The sequence below is a fragment of the Telmatherina bonti genome (genome assembly GCF_933228915.1).
Source record: "Telmatherina bonti genome assembly, chromosome: 4".
Classification (NCBI taxonomy): Eukaryota; Metazoa; Chordata; class Actinopteri; order Atheriniformes; family Telmatherinidae; genus Telmatherina; species Telmatherina bonti.
In genome coordinates, this window is record NC_136622.1 from 24,428,632 (window position 1) to 24,445,398 (window position 16,767).

The following is a 16,767-nucleotide window of genomic DNA, read 5'->3' on the forward strand; positions in this document are numbered from 1 at the left end:
GACCATCTGTTCAGTTCTCACTGCAACATCTGAAAATGTTAATAATAGGAAAAAAAAAAAGCTATCCTACAAATATATATGACTCATTCGTCTACTGTAACGCATTTAATGCATGCAATAGAAATGACTCCAGGGCAAACTACAAGGATGATCATTTGCATTGAATATACAGTTTATGTTTATTATTATTATTATTATTATTATTATTATTATTATTATTATTATTATTATTATTGTTATTATTATTATTATTATTATTATTATTAATAATAACAATAATATTATTAATAATAATAATAATAATAATAATAATAATAATAATACATTTTATTTTATTTATTTTTTAAGTTAGGTTAAAGCTACATTTCAGTTTATTTTATTTGTAAAACCTGTCATTTGTCTTATTAGGTGTTTAGATCTTCAGTAAAGCATCGGTTTTATCGTAAGAATACAGCTGATACTCTTGTTCCAATATTTCTTTGAAATTTGTTGATATGCTCTAACATTAATGTGACAACAACTACAAAGGCAAATATATTTACTTGACAATGTTAACACAGTGTGTTTTCTTGTACTCGCAGTGTCTGTGAAATGGGACCTGATACATGCCCGAATTCAAACAACACATACACACACTAAGTCCAGTACACAGTCACAGCTACCTGCTAGAGTAAAGCTACATCACCACTCATACACACTCCAAAGTCCTCTTGTGTTGATGGACGTATACATTATTGCAATCCTTATTAGAATCACAAATATCTGTGGGCTGTAAACTGGTTGTCATCTCTTCCCGCCTGGGATTCTACTGATAGGATATTGGTGATGGGGTGGATTTAGAGTGGATTTTCAGTCTCTTCATCTTTGGATTCATAAACCCTGCTCAGGGCAAAAATATCCCCAAGTTCTTAAATCATACCTAGGAAAATTAAATGTTCCCTCATACTACAGAAGACCCAACGATTAGGAAGGCAGCTTTGAGCTTTTGTAAAGAGCTGTCATGCAGGTAGATGCAGACATCGCTGCACTTGTAACTTCTATCATTTCACTGAGAAACCCTGTAGGGTCATACAAAATGTTATTCAGTGAGTTTTGGCTTGCTTAACAAATATGAAATTACAAAATCTGTGGTCATTTCTTTGCTTTAAACACAGATCAGTTAATCTCTTATTGATTTAACATTGTGTTTTAGAATGAACAACAGTTTGGTCTGACAGCATTGTGTGTCTCACTGTCTTAACTATTTGGGTATTCTAGGCTTCTTTTCCTTTTTTTCTTCTTTTCCCATTGCTGTTGCCCAGAATCTTAAATTAGCCTCTCCTCCTAGGTTTTCCATGTGGGTGTAGAAATGGTGGGCTGCTGAAAGGATCTGGCAAAGCTTATGATGGGATAATCTGCACCTGTTCCTCTGGGCAAGAGCTAAAATTGGTGACAGTGGCGCTACACTGCACGTAAACATGTGCAAAATCCTCCAGTTACACCAAAAGAAATGCTAATTTATTACTGACAGGATCCACAGAGACTTTGTTCCTTCTTTTTTACTTATCTATTACTTAAACCAGATTAGTTTTCAGCTAATATGTATCATATAGTAATAATGGCAAGTTGTAGCTGGGTAATGGCAGCTGATGAAACTGTCATGAAAGTCGTGATTGTCAGCTCATATCTGTATCTGCAAAAGATACAGTAAGTGGTACAGACTCAAAAGGAACGTCCCACTGAAATACTTCACTTTGAAAAGCTGGGCGTCTCAAAAAGAGTTTCAGATTTTGTAATTTTGTGCCCATCAGCAGTTTTACCAAGAGGTTTTTTTTTTTTTTTTGGAATGGAGTTTAATGTTGAATCAAATGGCCCATTTCCATCCAGCTTTACAACCTGCCTGTTCCTCATTTTGCTGAAGCTCTTAAATTTGCTGCTAGAAAGATTTACAGACTCGCAGAGTACAGCGAACCCCCCACTGAGAGAAAGTAAGTCTTAATGGCAGGGGAAGGAGGCGAGGAGGATGAGAAAGAGAGGAGGGAAGATTAAGCCTGTGGTGAATGTGTCAATCTTTCCGCGACCAACTCTGAACAAGCAGACGCATTTAATGTCAGCAACATTTTTTTTTTTTCCCAGGAATTCTGGTCAGATCTTTGCATTTAGGGAACACTGGCCTGAAGCTTATGGGAGTAATAACAGTTCTGTATATCAACACTGGAAAAGCATGATGGGGTAGCAGCATGAGACAGACTGAGGCATGGGCTTCATTTTGTACGGTTGCTGAATAAGAGATCTGGCTTGGTATCATTATATATTTTAAGTGAAGTTATGTGCATCTATGTGTCAATATTACAGTATTACAAAGACTCAGTCAGTCACACTGAACCCTTCTGGAAATATAGACTGACACATGTATGATGTAGTCAGCACTTGGCCTTATGGACCAGCTTGACTCCCAAGGATCCCATGATATTGTTTGTCTCTCTTTCATCATTAAGGATTAATGAATAATACACTTATACCAGACTTATATGAGTAAATTAATACTCTCACATGCCTGGAGGGGGACCTCTGCTTCAAGTAGGATTACAAAGCAAGTGCATTCAACATAAAGAGCACACTGTACATCTGATGTTGATGGTTTTTGCTTGTCTTTCAGCTGTGGGCATCCAGATGAAACTGGAGTTTTTTCAGAGGAAATTCTGGACAGCCAGCAGACAGGTATACAAATTCACATAACATGTGGCTTACGTCCCATGTAAAGCACATACACACGTTGACAACCTAAAATAAACCAGAAAGGGGTAAGGGCTGACAGCATTATTGAATGAATTTAAAAAAAGTAAAAGGAATAATAAGTATTCAAACTTTAAAAAGATTAGATATGAATGTGTAACAGATTTGTTTTCCAAAGTCTTTGTTTTCCATCTGTTCAAACTTTACAACTAATTTGATTTCTGTAAAAATATTCCGGGTTGAACAACTCATTGTGGACAATATACAGCCGAAGAGAGCATGAGAGTGTTTTTAAATTAGCCACATGTGCATAAGACTTTTAATTCCTCTTTAATTCTGAATAAAAGTTAATTCCACTTTAAACTTGTGAAAAATGAGCATGTAAACATCTAGTTCTGAATGAAAGTGTCAGTAATTTTGAAGTAAGTGACTGGTTTATTCGCATTTTAAATAAAAACTAATGATATCTTCTGTCATGTAAACCTTCATTCCACTCAGTAAATTCTGATTGTTCTTTGCATGCTCCGCACTTTGTCCCATCCAGATGATGTACATACTCCGTGTGTTGTTTTGCCTCCTGTGTTCGGTAGTCTATTTTTCTCAGTTGCTGAACAACAGTGTAGTATGCTTGTGTCAAGCTAGTGCTCCAAAATTGTAATCAAAATAACGGCGAAACTGGTAGTCATTGTGTGGTTTTCCATAATACGACTGAAAAGGCGACAAGCAGGAAGCCAACTTTGTTTATTTCTGGTGGACGTCACACCTCCCCCCTGTCCAATCAGAACTCTTCCCAGAAGGAGAATACTGTTAATTCAGAATTATGTCATTCGGAATGATTAATTCCAAATTAAAAAACATGCCACTGTTACGTTACCTGTTTAGGTGTGTAAAGGCTTGGTTTATACTGATATGCATGACATGTAAAGCACTTTGTGTTGCCTCTGACATTAAGTGATTTAGAAAGTTTGATTTATTGACTGAAGAGAAAATATTTTATATGCAGACAGTGTTTTAGAGAAATGCAGAATTAAAAAAGAAAAAAAAAGAGAAACCTCATGAATTTCCACCGCGTGTTAACAAACTGACAAGAAGTTTTACAAGCAGTAATATCCTCCTGCCAATAGTGGAATTAACTTATGCTTAGAGACTTAACTAATTTCACATGCTGTTGTCTGTTTATGGGAACATCAACTCACCTTTTTGGAATCAGTTCATGAATCTCTGGGTCCAGTTATGCCTGGTCTCCTGTATTTGTCTGACAATGGCCGACAGTCAATGTTACAAAACTTTGTTTTGTCAAACTTTGACACGATTTATTCAGAGCAGTAAGGGATGATCTGTATACTGCATACATTTACCAGCCTTCTCAGAATGTCATTGAAAGCTTATTACTTTGTTTGGTTTTCTTTTATCCAGTAGTTCTTTTGCCTTCACATTTTTTTGATTGAGTTTGTGGTAAATCACCAGGCACAACCACGGCTGCCTTAATGCACGGGCTTACCTGGGCTGAAGCCCAGGGGCCCTCAGAGTTTAGGGACCTATCATTTTGGGGACGAATTTACCTAAAACGTCTAATTGTTATGTAACTGGTAAGTTCTGCTGTCAATCAGCATCTTATGCACATGTTGTGCCGCACAACTAGTTAGCAGCTAACCAACCAAGGAAGCAGACATTACCCACCATAGCAATTCAAATTTACCGGAAGCTGAAATAAACCCACTGAAAGGTGGAGTAGTAGTCTTCTGTTTGTTTTTTTTTTATTTTCCCCATCTTCCACATTCATGGCTCATCTCATGCCAACAATGAATCTGTAACTAACTTCCTCAATCTGTATGGGGTCGATCAAAACCTCAGCTTTCATCTGGATGTTAACATGCTCTACACATACCATCATGTTTCAGCTGCATGGGAATTAAGTTCTGGTTGCTGCATGTTCATTATCAGTGAGCAGAGAGGCAGAGCACACACGGTGGTGCCTCAAGTGGCTTTTTACTCAACATTTCTCTTTGAATGCAGCCACCAGATTAGCATAGCTACACCTGCTCCAGAGGCTCAGGTGTCTGCTGACACAAAACCAAAGAAATATGTTGGCAATAAATATTTTTATATATATATATAAAATATATATAAAAAAAAAAAAAAAAAAAAAAAAAAAAAATATATATATATATATATATATATATATATATATATATATATATATATATATATATATATATATATATATATATAAATATATATATATATATAAGTAGGCGCTTCATTTACAAAAACAATCTTCTGAATTAATTCTGTCTGCCTGCAGATAGTCTCTCTAGCTATGCATGCACATGAATGCCCCCTTCTGGTTGGCTCAAATTTTGTCCTGCAGGATGGTTCAAGCCTATAGTAACTTAGCTTAAATAAACTGGTTTTGTATTCTTTTCTCTTTTTTTGTTTTTTCTTTGTTTTTCATGAACAAACTAATCAGCATGGAGATGTCTAAAATCTTTATACCATAAGATTTAAACAGCATATTAACCTCCAAAAACTCTAAGATTAAAAATGGGTAAAGTTAAAAGTTTTTAAAACCACAAATAAAGACTTTTTGTTTGTATCAGATGTTGTATTTAAATGCACTTATATAATATTTGTTTGTTTGTCTCAGTGTGCGGCCTTAGATGGGAAATGCTCCATAAGCTGTGACGATGAGGTCAGTTCAATTTTTCTTTTGTAATCTCTCCCATTGCTTTCCCGTCCTCATCTGATGGCTGTCCTAACATTATACTCTATACTTTACAGAATATTAACTGCTACCTCATTGACAACAACGGCTTCATTTTGGTAGCTGAAGATTATACTCTGGTAAGACACAGACAATCAAACATAAAACTATTTTCTTTGAATTTGAGTCCATATCAAATGGTTAGATTTATGTCCCAGATACTGTGATATGTAAATATACGAATCTTTTGCATCCCATAATGCTGCCCTAGCATATACCCTCTGCTGTCACCAGACATGCTGTCACTTTGACTTTGGCTCATTCAGAAGCCAGTCTGCTGGCTGTCAGTGCCCTTCCTTTCCTCTGCATGTTCTTTTCTAATACTTGTGTCACTTTGTGGCTCTATGTCTCAGTTTCATATTTGGAATAGCAAAGTATTTACAGTTCTGACATTGAGATGTTTCATCTAATTCTGTCTTTAACCAATATTGTAACATGAGTGTCATCCACTATTATACCAGGCTATGGAGTCAGGACTGGGTCTGTTCCAGGTTGAATGAAAACAAATTGTTGGATCCTGCTCCAGATCAACACCAAAAGTCACTTACTTAATAATGTGGCCAAGTTCCAACTCTTGCTAAATGTTCATGTAAATGCACCCGTAACTTCCTTTGCAGAACTAATTAGATATTTGTAAATTACTCTGAATCCTGTCGACAACTTATCATTACAGCAAATTACTGGCAGTTACCATGCTGACTTTACAAAAAGGTCAGATTTCATTTTAGTTGTGTCCCATTCTTTGTGGCATCTATCAGAGACCTTTTAGTTTCAATAAGTTTTAATCATGTTCCCTTGTGCATACCTGTGCTTCACTTTCTTTGCAGAACATTGTAACAATGGTAAATATTGCTCCAGAGCTTAGTGAAGGCATCAAGAGGTCAAATAATTATTATTCAAAGCATGAATATCCTGGACTATGGCTTTTACAGGGGGAGTGCTGCATGGTATGCTGAAATTGTTTGCAGAACCTGGAGTAGATGTACCTAAAGCACAGTCAGTTAAACCCAAAGCTTTGACACCCTCAGCAGATCAATTCATCTGGACTCTCTAAAGTGGCAAATAGAAAGGCCTTTTATAGGTGATCCCAACTGTGGATGTGTCAGTTCTGAAACTGAAAAGTATTTCCAATTATGTTAAAATTATTTCTAAAATAAAAGGAAAAAAAAACATTTTTATGACTTATTTAACTTAAAAACATTAAAAAAAATATCTTCTTTTCTTGTTTTTAGACAGGGAAATTTTTTGGTGAAGCTGAAGGAGCTGTAATGAATAAGCTTCTGCAGATGGGCTCTTTCAAAAGGTAAGGATTTAAGATGATAACAGTGTGTGACTCACATATATTCATGATTTGATGTATGTGTTGAGCCATTCAACACTGAACTCTAATCCCACACACAGTAGAATTCTTCATTAGGAGATTAGAGAAAGTCTTTTCCTGAAACAAAAGAATTAAGAGAAATTTAAAGTCACACACTGATGCACACAGAAAGACACACATAGAAATGCATGTTGTGCTTGTAGCGAAACTGTCTCCTGGAGACCGCCAGGAGCTCTGGGTGGCGACATTCTGTGATTAATTTAGAAACTGAATCCATGAGTATACCTTTCTCAGTAATTCCGAGCAGAAATACAGAAAAGCAGAAAAGCAGAACCAGACGCACAGAAACTAGTTTGAACATGAAATCAAACCGGAATAATGTGAAATCAGCAGAAACTTAATGCAGTTGTAGAGCTAAAAGTGAATTTACAGTGAATGCACAGAAGCTTGAAACCACATTTCCAGGTGTACAGCAGGTAGACCTGGAAATGTGGGCTAGGATGTTACTCCACATTGCGTTTGGGCAAAAAACCAGTGACAAATCATTGCACAAGTAGACAAAGATGCCTCTATGTCATGGGAATGAGCCTCAAAAGCTGCTAGCAAATAGTTTACAGATCCAACATAACAACAAAGAGGTCTGCAAGTGGTTTGCTGAATCTTTAATGGCTGACGATGATGGATTAAGATTGAGGAGGACATATGATGAATGAATAATGTGACTTGTGATGGGGAAGTATTAGCGTTATGAGTAACAGAGACTGTAGATCTTAACGTTAATAAATCCAATATGATCAATCTAAACCCAATGCCGTCTCTAGCGAGTTCGTTTTTAATCGCAGTTTTTGCCTTAATTAGAAAAAAAAGAAACACATGTCACTTCAAAGTGTGTTACTTAAACTTGACACAAACTACAAGCTTGAATTTATTGGTCATCATCACAGCTGTACATGAAGACAAATTACGATAGAGCATATGATTCTCTCTGACTTTTGTATTATCCGTCATTCCAAACAAGCATGAGAAGGAAAAATGGAGGAGAATGTTCACACACTCACACACACATGCAGCGATCACATATCCAGGCCAATACGCGCTCGTATTAATAAACACATATTACGCTGGCCTAAGTTAGCTGCTAACAACATTATGTGGCCTGGCTTAGCACTAATTGGTTCCTGGCGGTGTGTTGAAGCTGTGTCATCGGTACTGTGACTGAGGTTTGAACATTGCCCAGGGCTGCGGATATATCAGGCCCACTCAGACATCACACGCATGCTTAGACAAACATTCACACACAAGCATCATCAGGTAGAAAGGAACTTTTCCAAAGGCTATAAGAAAGAATGTCTATCGTTTGAGTGTGTGCGGGTGTGCGTGAGTGTGTGTCTTTGTGGGTGAGTCAGTTTCCCTTGCAATAACCTCACCCAGACAGACATAGATCTCACACCCTCAGGGTCCGCTAAGCCCTTAAATCCTCTGATATTCCCCCAATATCCCCCAAATCATCCACACATACACACATCTTCTCTCTTATAGAGCTTTAAGGAACCTCTCAGGAAGATCTCACCTTTCACTCGCTGTGCTTTTCCCACTCTTTCCATATCCATCCAATATATTACACGTAGATAAAGCCGTAGTTACTGCAGTGTTTGGATTTTCTCTGCCTGCTCACACACAGCTGTACCAGGGACCCTTCGGGTTGCTAGTACAGAGAACGTGTGAATAAAGATGTTTTCGGGCTAAATCGTCCTAACAAAGCATGATTATGAAAAGTGACATTTCTATCCTTGCTTCTGATCATCTGTGTCACTTTCTGACTTGTCTCTTCTATCTTCATCTCCTTCAGGGTGACTCTGTATGACTACCAGGCTCTTTGTTGGGTGTATTCAGAGAGCAGTGACAGTGGACACACACTGCTGGATGTGAATTCTGCATTTTTACACACAAACTTTTACCTTTTCTGTCCATGTAGTAAAAAGTCCAGCAGTACAAAAACCCACGTTTGCAGTCTAATCTGTATTTTCTCCCCTTTTTCTCTTTTAGCCTTACTTCGCCTTCTTTTCAGCTGTAAAGTGGATCTTGACTGAACTTGTCATGTAAGACTTCTGTGTTTCTGAGAATGTTTGTTTATACAGTAATAGCATAAGCTCACTGCATATATGTGGTTTTGGTGGACGTGTATTTATGCCTCCCTGGTCTGGGATTAACAGTGTGTTTGTGAGTATACTGTATATCAACTGTCTGCTTGTTTACGAGGCCTCTACATGTATGTTGATGCGATAGTCTGTGATCATAAGCACTAATAGCTACCTGATGTTCCCTTTAGCGTGGGTATTCCTCTGTTGCCACATTGTGGTTGTGGTTAAGTCCTGCTAGGTGGTCTGTCACTGACACAGTGCATCAGGATAGGATTAAATCGTTAGTGGTAATTATACATTTTGACACGGTAAATAGAATTGAGGCATTTAAAGGTTTTTTTTTCTTTCTTTCCTTTTGATGGCTTTTAGTTTCGTTTCACTTTGCAGTGGTGGTGGAGACATAGCAGTGGTGACAAATTACATCATGTCACTTTTGAGTCTGGCCTGAAAATGTGCATTATCTTTTGTCTTTCATCTTTTTTTTTTTAAACCAAAAAGCATCTCATATCCAATTCAGTAACACACTGTAATGATTTGTGTGATATGACTTTAGTATTTATGACTCTATGATTTTAAAAATAATTTGATTCCATTTGCTTACAAGAAAACAGTCAGATTTTTCAAATAAATATTAGATATCAAGATTTATTTTTTTTAATTTCTGCTTTTCAACTTTGTTTAAATTTGTTTCATTATTTTGTAAAGAAACTGGGCAACAGAAAATTCTGCTCTTTTGATTTTGTTTTTTTTCATTGACAGTACAAATAAGTAAGCTTTATGTGATGCACATGTGACAGTCTATTCCTGAAAATTGTGTTTTCACAGGTCAAAATCAGCCTCAAAATCTAATGATAAAGTATTTTCAAAAGCTAAATTTTTCATGTATCCCTGTTCCAAAACACCTGACTCAAACTAATCCGTCATTGTGCAGAACTTCATTGGCTGTTGGATCTATTTAATGGCAGTCAGGTGTGTTGGAACACCTGCATGACAGTGACTTTGGGCACCCCCGGAGTAACATGTTGTACTTGTGAAAAACAAAAAGAATTAATCCAAATAGTATAAATTCAGAGTGAGAAATGAAAGACAAAACAAAACAAACAAACAGAAAAAAATCAACCTCAACGGGGATTTGTTTGATTTGATTTCTTTTAAACTACTGTAACTGGCCAAACCATAAGGGGAGTTGCAGCAAAGTAGACAAAACTGTAAGGTCAGGTACAATTTACAAGGCTTGGCTGAATCTGAATTACTAATAGCTATTGTGACATCACAATACCCTGGAAGGCTTGACATATGCTATTAAAAGTAAAATTAAATTCTCAGTGAGTATTTATTTATGTCATTTTTGTCAATAGTAGTTATCATGTGAAAGTGTAAGCAGTGACGTTTTACATTCCTACAAAAACGTGTACAAAGTTGATGGTTACTCTGCAGTAGAGTGTGTTGCTGTGTGTTATATAAGCATAGAGGTGTATGGTTATGATCGCTGTTATCTCCACATTCAGATTCCTGGTTGAATTCAACTTGTACAGCTGGTGGAACTCTGACTTCTCTGCTAAAGGTAAGAGGGGCAGTCTTCAGTGATGCACTTGATCTCTCATTCTAGATGTAAAAGATTCTCAGACAAAAACATCAAAGCCATCACTGTTGTAATATTGTTATAATATGGCTTACCCAAGTATTCCAAAAAGGGGCAATCTATGATAATGTGCTTTTCAAACACATTTAATTTAGGCGTTATTCTACAGTTGTAATTAGCCAAAAGATATTTTCACTTTAAATAATATGACATTATTTCCAAGATGTCCTGCTTTTAACAACTATATATTCATAACATTCGCACTTTCACTACACTTCTCTTAACTTGTTTAGAAATATTGACAGGATTTCATTAAGAAGGCTTTTTAAGACATGAACAATACACGCCTTTAGATAATTGTCTCTATAAAAGCTGCCAAAAGGAACTTAAACTGGCTTCTTTTTTTTCATGTGACAATTGAACAGCTGTTTCCTTTATAAGAAACAATACCTGCTCTGCTCTATAAAAAAGCCAAATGTTTTAAATGTTTCAAATCTTTCTGAAATCCTTTCTGAAGCACACACAAAAAAATTATAAATTATTATTCTTTTAATTAGTCTATTTGTTTTTACCCCATCTGACTAAACAACTGATCGAGATGGAAATGTTGATATTTGTATTAAAGATTTACTGAAAAAAAGATTGTTTACCTTCAACACTGGCTTCCAGTCTTCATCTTTGCCATTCTCCCTTTTTGTTCTTAGAGTAGCTCTATTTCAACTCTAGAAAAAAAACAAAACAAAACAAAAAAAAACCCACACACAACACAAACCCTAATAAACATAAAGTAAATAAGCTCGGTACAACAATCCCTCAAATTAGGTGTATTTTAGAGGTTTGACCTGTGATTATGAGCACCTGTCTGTGTACAAACTGATGTTTGTATGCTCAGATTGAGCTTTACTTGTTGATTTTCCACTCTGTTAGGATGTTTCTCATGTTTGTAAAAAAATGAGGCAATACCTGTTGTGTAGCTTGTTTTCATAAAGGCACATGCATAATCTCATATTATTGCTGCCAAGTTATTAATGCTGCGAGTCCTCATGCTTAATGGGGTGCTGAATGCTGTTTGCCTGTCTGGAATGAAAGTTTCACTAAGCAGCATCACATTGTAGTATTAATTGCAGCCAAAACCAATAAAATATTTTGTGAATGTGAGGGAGGGAGGGAGAAAAAAAAAACCCACAAAATGAAAGTCTATAAAATGCTTTCCTTGCACACTTTAATCCTGAATGAAGTGAAGCTGGGCATCGCTGCTCACCGAGAAGTCGAGACAATTTCACAGCTGGCTAGCCTCAGGTCTTAGCAGCACTTTCTATATCTTTTTACAACAGAGACACAGGCTTGTGACACACAGCCCAAACACCCTAATTTAGCAGCCCGTAACCCAATCTACACAGCTTCTCAGGCTGAACTAATCCCAGGCGTTTAAACATGTACATAGTTTATATGCAGCGTGCACACACTCACACGGCAGCGTTGTGTTGCTGCCTTGCTGTAATTAAAGCACTCCATTCCAATCACGCACATAATCCGCCATCTTTAGAAATCTGTGTTGTAAAAATGAGAAGAGCGTTGTGATAAGCGCCGAGCAGTAAAACTCCCAGCTTGTATTTAATATGTGAGGTTGCTTTATGTTCACCCTTACTGGAAAAACGTCCAAGCTGCTAAGGTGTAGCACTGTTTCAAGCCTCTGGGTGGCAGGAGTGATCAAGCTGTGTTGTGGGAACGGCTGTCCTACATTTACTTTGGAAACATTTCCAGCAGAACAAAAAGCAGTTTTGGTTCTGAAACGCTGTTTTCTGTCACGCTTGTATATTTGCATGGATGTGGTGTGTTAAACTGTTTGCCTGCAATCTACTTTAAAGACTGTTATACATGATTAATTAGAATCTGAAAGGCATTTAGCTTCCCCACCAGCTTTATCTCAAGTGTTTTGTTCCCTCTGTCTTTCAGTATTTCTGTCACTTGTTCTGCTTTCATCCTTTTTTATCCATTTATCTTTGTGTCTTTCTCTTTTTCTTCTCGTTATGTTGTTTTCCTGCTTCAGCTCAGAGGATGGGTCGGACCATGCAGGTACCATGCGATACAGAGTATCCAGCCTTCGTCTCGGAGAGAACCATCAAAGAGAACATGGGCAACATTGACTGTGATGGCTGCTTCAAGTATGAGATACAGAACAAAACAGAAAAAAAAGTTATATTCTTGATAAACTAACAAATTAATTGTCAACAGTACATGATTTAACCTGTTAATTCTCTTAGCAACATGAACATATTGTGTCTCTGTTATAGATGTTGATGGGAGCCACATTTCAATCATTTGTTGTCAGTTAAGGACACTTTTATCCAAATGATCCATCAGAGACACGCAAACATGCACAACTTGGTCCTCCGGCGGTTTGACATACGAGGCCTTTAGAGATGAGGGAGCGAGGTGGGAAAAAAAAAGGGTTTCCTTTAAAAATGGGAAAATGAGTGTGGTCCCCATTAACAATTTGGGATTTTCTGTCAGGCAGTTGTGGGGTGTTCTCTGGATCCCTCCAATGGGCCCTTCATTGCTCCCAGCTGTGGAACTGCCAGGGAGCTCAGAAATCTGTTTGTGTGTGTGCGTGTGTGTGTGTATACGTGTGTTTTCATTGTGTGTCTGCTGCCGGTACAGCCCCACAAGGTCAGCAGGGTAACCACTGCCCTGGGTGCCAGGTCTGAAATGTGGTTGAGGTTGCAGTGAGACACACACACACACGCACACACAACACCCTTATAGACAATCAAACACACCCAACTGTGCACACATGACAAAGGTGATCTGAAAAAAACATTTTGCCTTCCAATACCTTTTTTTTTTTTTTTCATTTTAACACAATGAATCTGACACAGTAAAATAGTTTTTATTTAATTTATGAGGAATTTTATTGCTCATATTTGCAATAGAGGATATTGGTGATAAACATCTGTTTTACGTTACCGGCTGACTGAGGCTTTTCTCTCATATTTTCATTGACACACGTGTGTATGCTTTATGCTTTAGGAAATATACCCTAAGCCCTTGCCTGTTAAATCTCTCTTTACTGTATTTTGACTCTGTATGGTGCATGTGTGTGTCATTATTTGCACATGTCCATTAATTCCTCATTACTGTGACAAAACATTAGAAGCATCAACACGTAGTGAATAATGTAATATCTTACTGCCCCAATAATATGATTTGGCCTCCTTTAAGACTTTTTAAACTTTTCTGCTGAAACTGGATATTCAAAACAAAATGTGTCATCAACTACAGAATGTCTTCAACTGCACAAATTCCTCATTTGAAGGCAACTATATCTCTTTTCCACATGTTCCTGTTTTTTCTCAATACCACGCCATTACAGACGAGATATTCTGCAAGAAAAAGTTGAAGTTGCAGATTCAGATGTTGCACACACTAGATGTGACTTAATGTGTTAAAGGCTTTTCAAATACTTCTGTCTTATTCAAAGTCTTAGTAATAGTGACAGTACTACTTAGAAAAGTATGTACATTTAAAGTGCAGCTGTCACAGCAGACAGGTTTTGTTAAGAAACCAAACTTGTTTTAAATCTTCTTTCAAAACCATTTTAACGCCTGCATTGATAGATTTCATGTACATTCATTTTACATAGCCTTTTCCAAACTGAAGATTGTAACCCTGCAAGGGGTCACAAGATCATTTCACGGGGTTGCCAGATCTTTTTTTAAACAAAAAAAAAAAGAAAAAAAAGGTTATATTCTACATTTATCAACTAAATCAGCCATTTTTGTCAGGGTTGTGAAAATTCATCAATCAATCAAAGCTTATTTCTACAGCACCTTCCAAAACTCTCAAATTAACCAAATATGTGGTAATACAAAAAAGCAAAAATTAACATGCTAAATTTTTAAAGCATTCATGCATAAACATGTATTAAACAACAAAGTTATTACTCCTCTTTTGGCATCATCTTGATGAGAGAAACTGATTTTGGGGATATAGGTATTTTGTAACAATGGTGAACTGAATCCACCAAAAAACAACTTATCCTCCGTATTTATGAATTTTTTATATCTTTCAAGACTTACATTTATATTTTTTTATCATTGGAATCCAAAAACAAAATTTATTATGGGTGCTATTTGGAAAAATATAAATAAATAAATAACTGAACCCCATCTCATTGAGAGAGGTGGTTTATTGCAGCTCTTAAAGTAATCCAGTAAAAACAACTTTATCCTCCTCATCTATGAAGATTTTGATAGTTTTCAAGCCTTATATCAAGAGCATTTCAGCAGAATCTTTACCAGAATGAACTATTCAGTTGTGGAAATTTGGGAATCGCTGCACCAAAGGATGCACAGTTGTATTTTATATGATGCAAATTTAAAAAACAAAACATTATTTTTTGTGTCAAACTTTTTTGGGGGGCGTGAACACCTCTGTTAGCTTTCATTGCAGATATTTAATGTTTCTGTTGTGTTTGCTTTAGTCTTTTATATTTCTCATTTCTCATCCAGAATGTTTTGTCACTTACATCTGTTGGAAGGTAAACATTTAGAAAATGTTAAAAATCCTATTAGTCTTTCCCAAATATTTGCACTGAAATCATGCAAAATGTCTCACACTGCTGAAGAGAAAATATTGAAACCATAACGTCCTTTTATCCCAAATGTCGAGTTTATAATGTGATGACTTCATGACTCTGACGATTCGTAAGTCATTTCATTTGATATTTTATTGGAGCAACGTCTACTTACACTAATGAATTTGTAATTGTTCAATTGCACACAGTAATTACTGGTAAAGCTTTCCAACTGTGATGTCATGAAACCCATACAGCACATGCAGTTATGAGTATAGTCATGCTATGCAACCATTCAGTCCTTATAAAAATATCAACATCCTCCATTCAGCATTCAGCCAAATTTTCCCCAAGAAGGACTTTTCCACGAAATGTACAAGAAATTTGTACTGAAACAGCCGCTCAGCTTGCAAACCTGCAACTGACATATCTTGTTAGCTATGAACATCCTCATGATCATATCTTGACTGTTTTTTTTTCTCCATGACTTAAATTTGACATCTAACTCTTGTTTTTTTTTTTCCTTTTTCTACCATTTCTTTTTTCCCCTCTCTTACTGTGCGTGTCCACGCCACTCAAACGGCTGTCTGTTGCTCTGTCATTCTTAATCTTTTTTCAGACAAAACATGTTGAATGTCCTTGTTGTCTCCTTCCCTGCTGGCCAAACTCAAAAGGCCACAGCACAATGAGACTATGTTGAAAACAAATAATCTGCACTGTCTGTTTTTGAGCAAGAGGGACTGCATTGATGTCTGTCGCTGTGTATCTGTGCATTTTATATGTATCCTTGCATGTGGCTAGCGGGTATGTATGCATATCATATGCGGTGTGGTGCTTCCTTTCCAAACACAGGGTATGTTCAAGGCCAGCAGCTGTGCTGTCAGGATGTGTTTAAGTCTTTCCTCCAAAAACATTTGCTCTGCTTTCTATCAACGGGCAGAGCTGGACCAACCCGGTACATCTCAGGGGTGAGCGTGGATTGTTAAAGCCTCAGCAGATCTTAATTCACCCTGATTGGCACTGGACTGGCCTTTGTGCTCAACTGGATAGACTGAGTATGGTTTATCAAAGTGGATTATTTGTTTTAGGAAGTGGAGGACTGGTACAGCTGAAGTATTGGAGGCTGTTAGTGGTCAGGTTAAATTGGTCACAATATCAGACTATCGAAAGCGAAAATATTTCTTTAGATATTAAGTCAGCTTTTATCTGTCAGGTCTTGTTATCGTTCATTTCAGTATTTTTACGTGTGTGTGCTACATGTTCCTGTTTGTCTGACAAATGCTTCATTACATTTGATAAATCACTCTGCTGGAGAAGAAGAAGGCAGAGAGACAGAGAAAGAAGCAGGAGATTAAGAAAGAGAGCTTGATAGAAGAAGAGATCCTTTTTACGAGCTCTCCTCTTCATAAAATGTGTCCGTGCACATAAATCACTGGGCAGGGGGTTGAGGCAGGGTCTGATCCCTCTGGCCAGAATCACACATTCATGGAAAGCTGTGAGCACCAAAGTGTGCTTCACATTTGTCTCTTACTGGAGTGTTTTATATTCGGCAACACTTCACTGGTGTTCACGTTGGAGGAGATATAACAAAGTCTTAGACATTTGGGGGTGCATGCCAGTGTATATGTACCTATTTGTGTGAGTCTGGCCATGTTTCTGTGAGTTTAT

The 16,767-nt window shown here is 37.0% G+C and overlaps 1 protein-coding gene across 1 annotated transcript in view; it reads left to right on the forward strand.

Moving 5' to 3' along the window:
* Window positions 1-16,767, forward strand: part of cacna2d3a (calcium channel, voltage-dependent, alpha 2/delta subunit 3a) — a gene marked incomplete at its 5' end in the record, with an annotated part of 116,015 nt that overhangs the window by 97,437 nt on the left and 1,811 nt on the right. Inside the window, 8 exons of the mRNA XM_079239162.1 lie at window positions 2,639-2,700; window positions 5,363-5,407; window positions 5,497-5,559; window positions 6,712-6,782; window positions 8,650-8,725; window positions 8,847-8,899; window positions 10,450-10,505; window positions 12,574-12,688. Coding sequence (XP_079095288.1) covers window positions 2,639-2,700; window positions 5,363-5,407; window positions 5,497-5,559; window positions 6,712-6,782; window positions 8,650-8,725; window positions 8,847-8,899; window positions 10,450-10,505; window positions 12,574-12,688 — 541 coding nt within the window. The remainder of the gene's footprint in view (window positions 1-2,638; window positions 2,701-5,362; window positions 5,408-5,496; window positions 5,560-6,711; window positions 6,783-8,649; window positions 8,726-8,846; window positions 8,900-10,449; window positions 10,506-12,573; window positions 12,689-16,767) is intronic.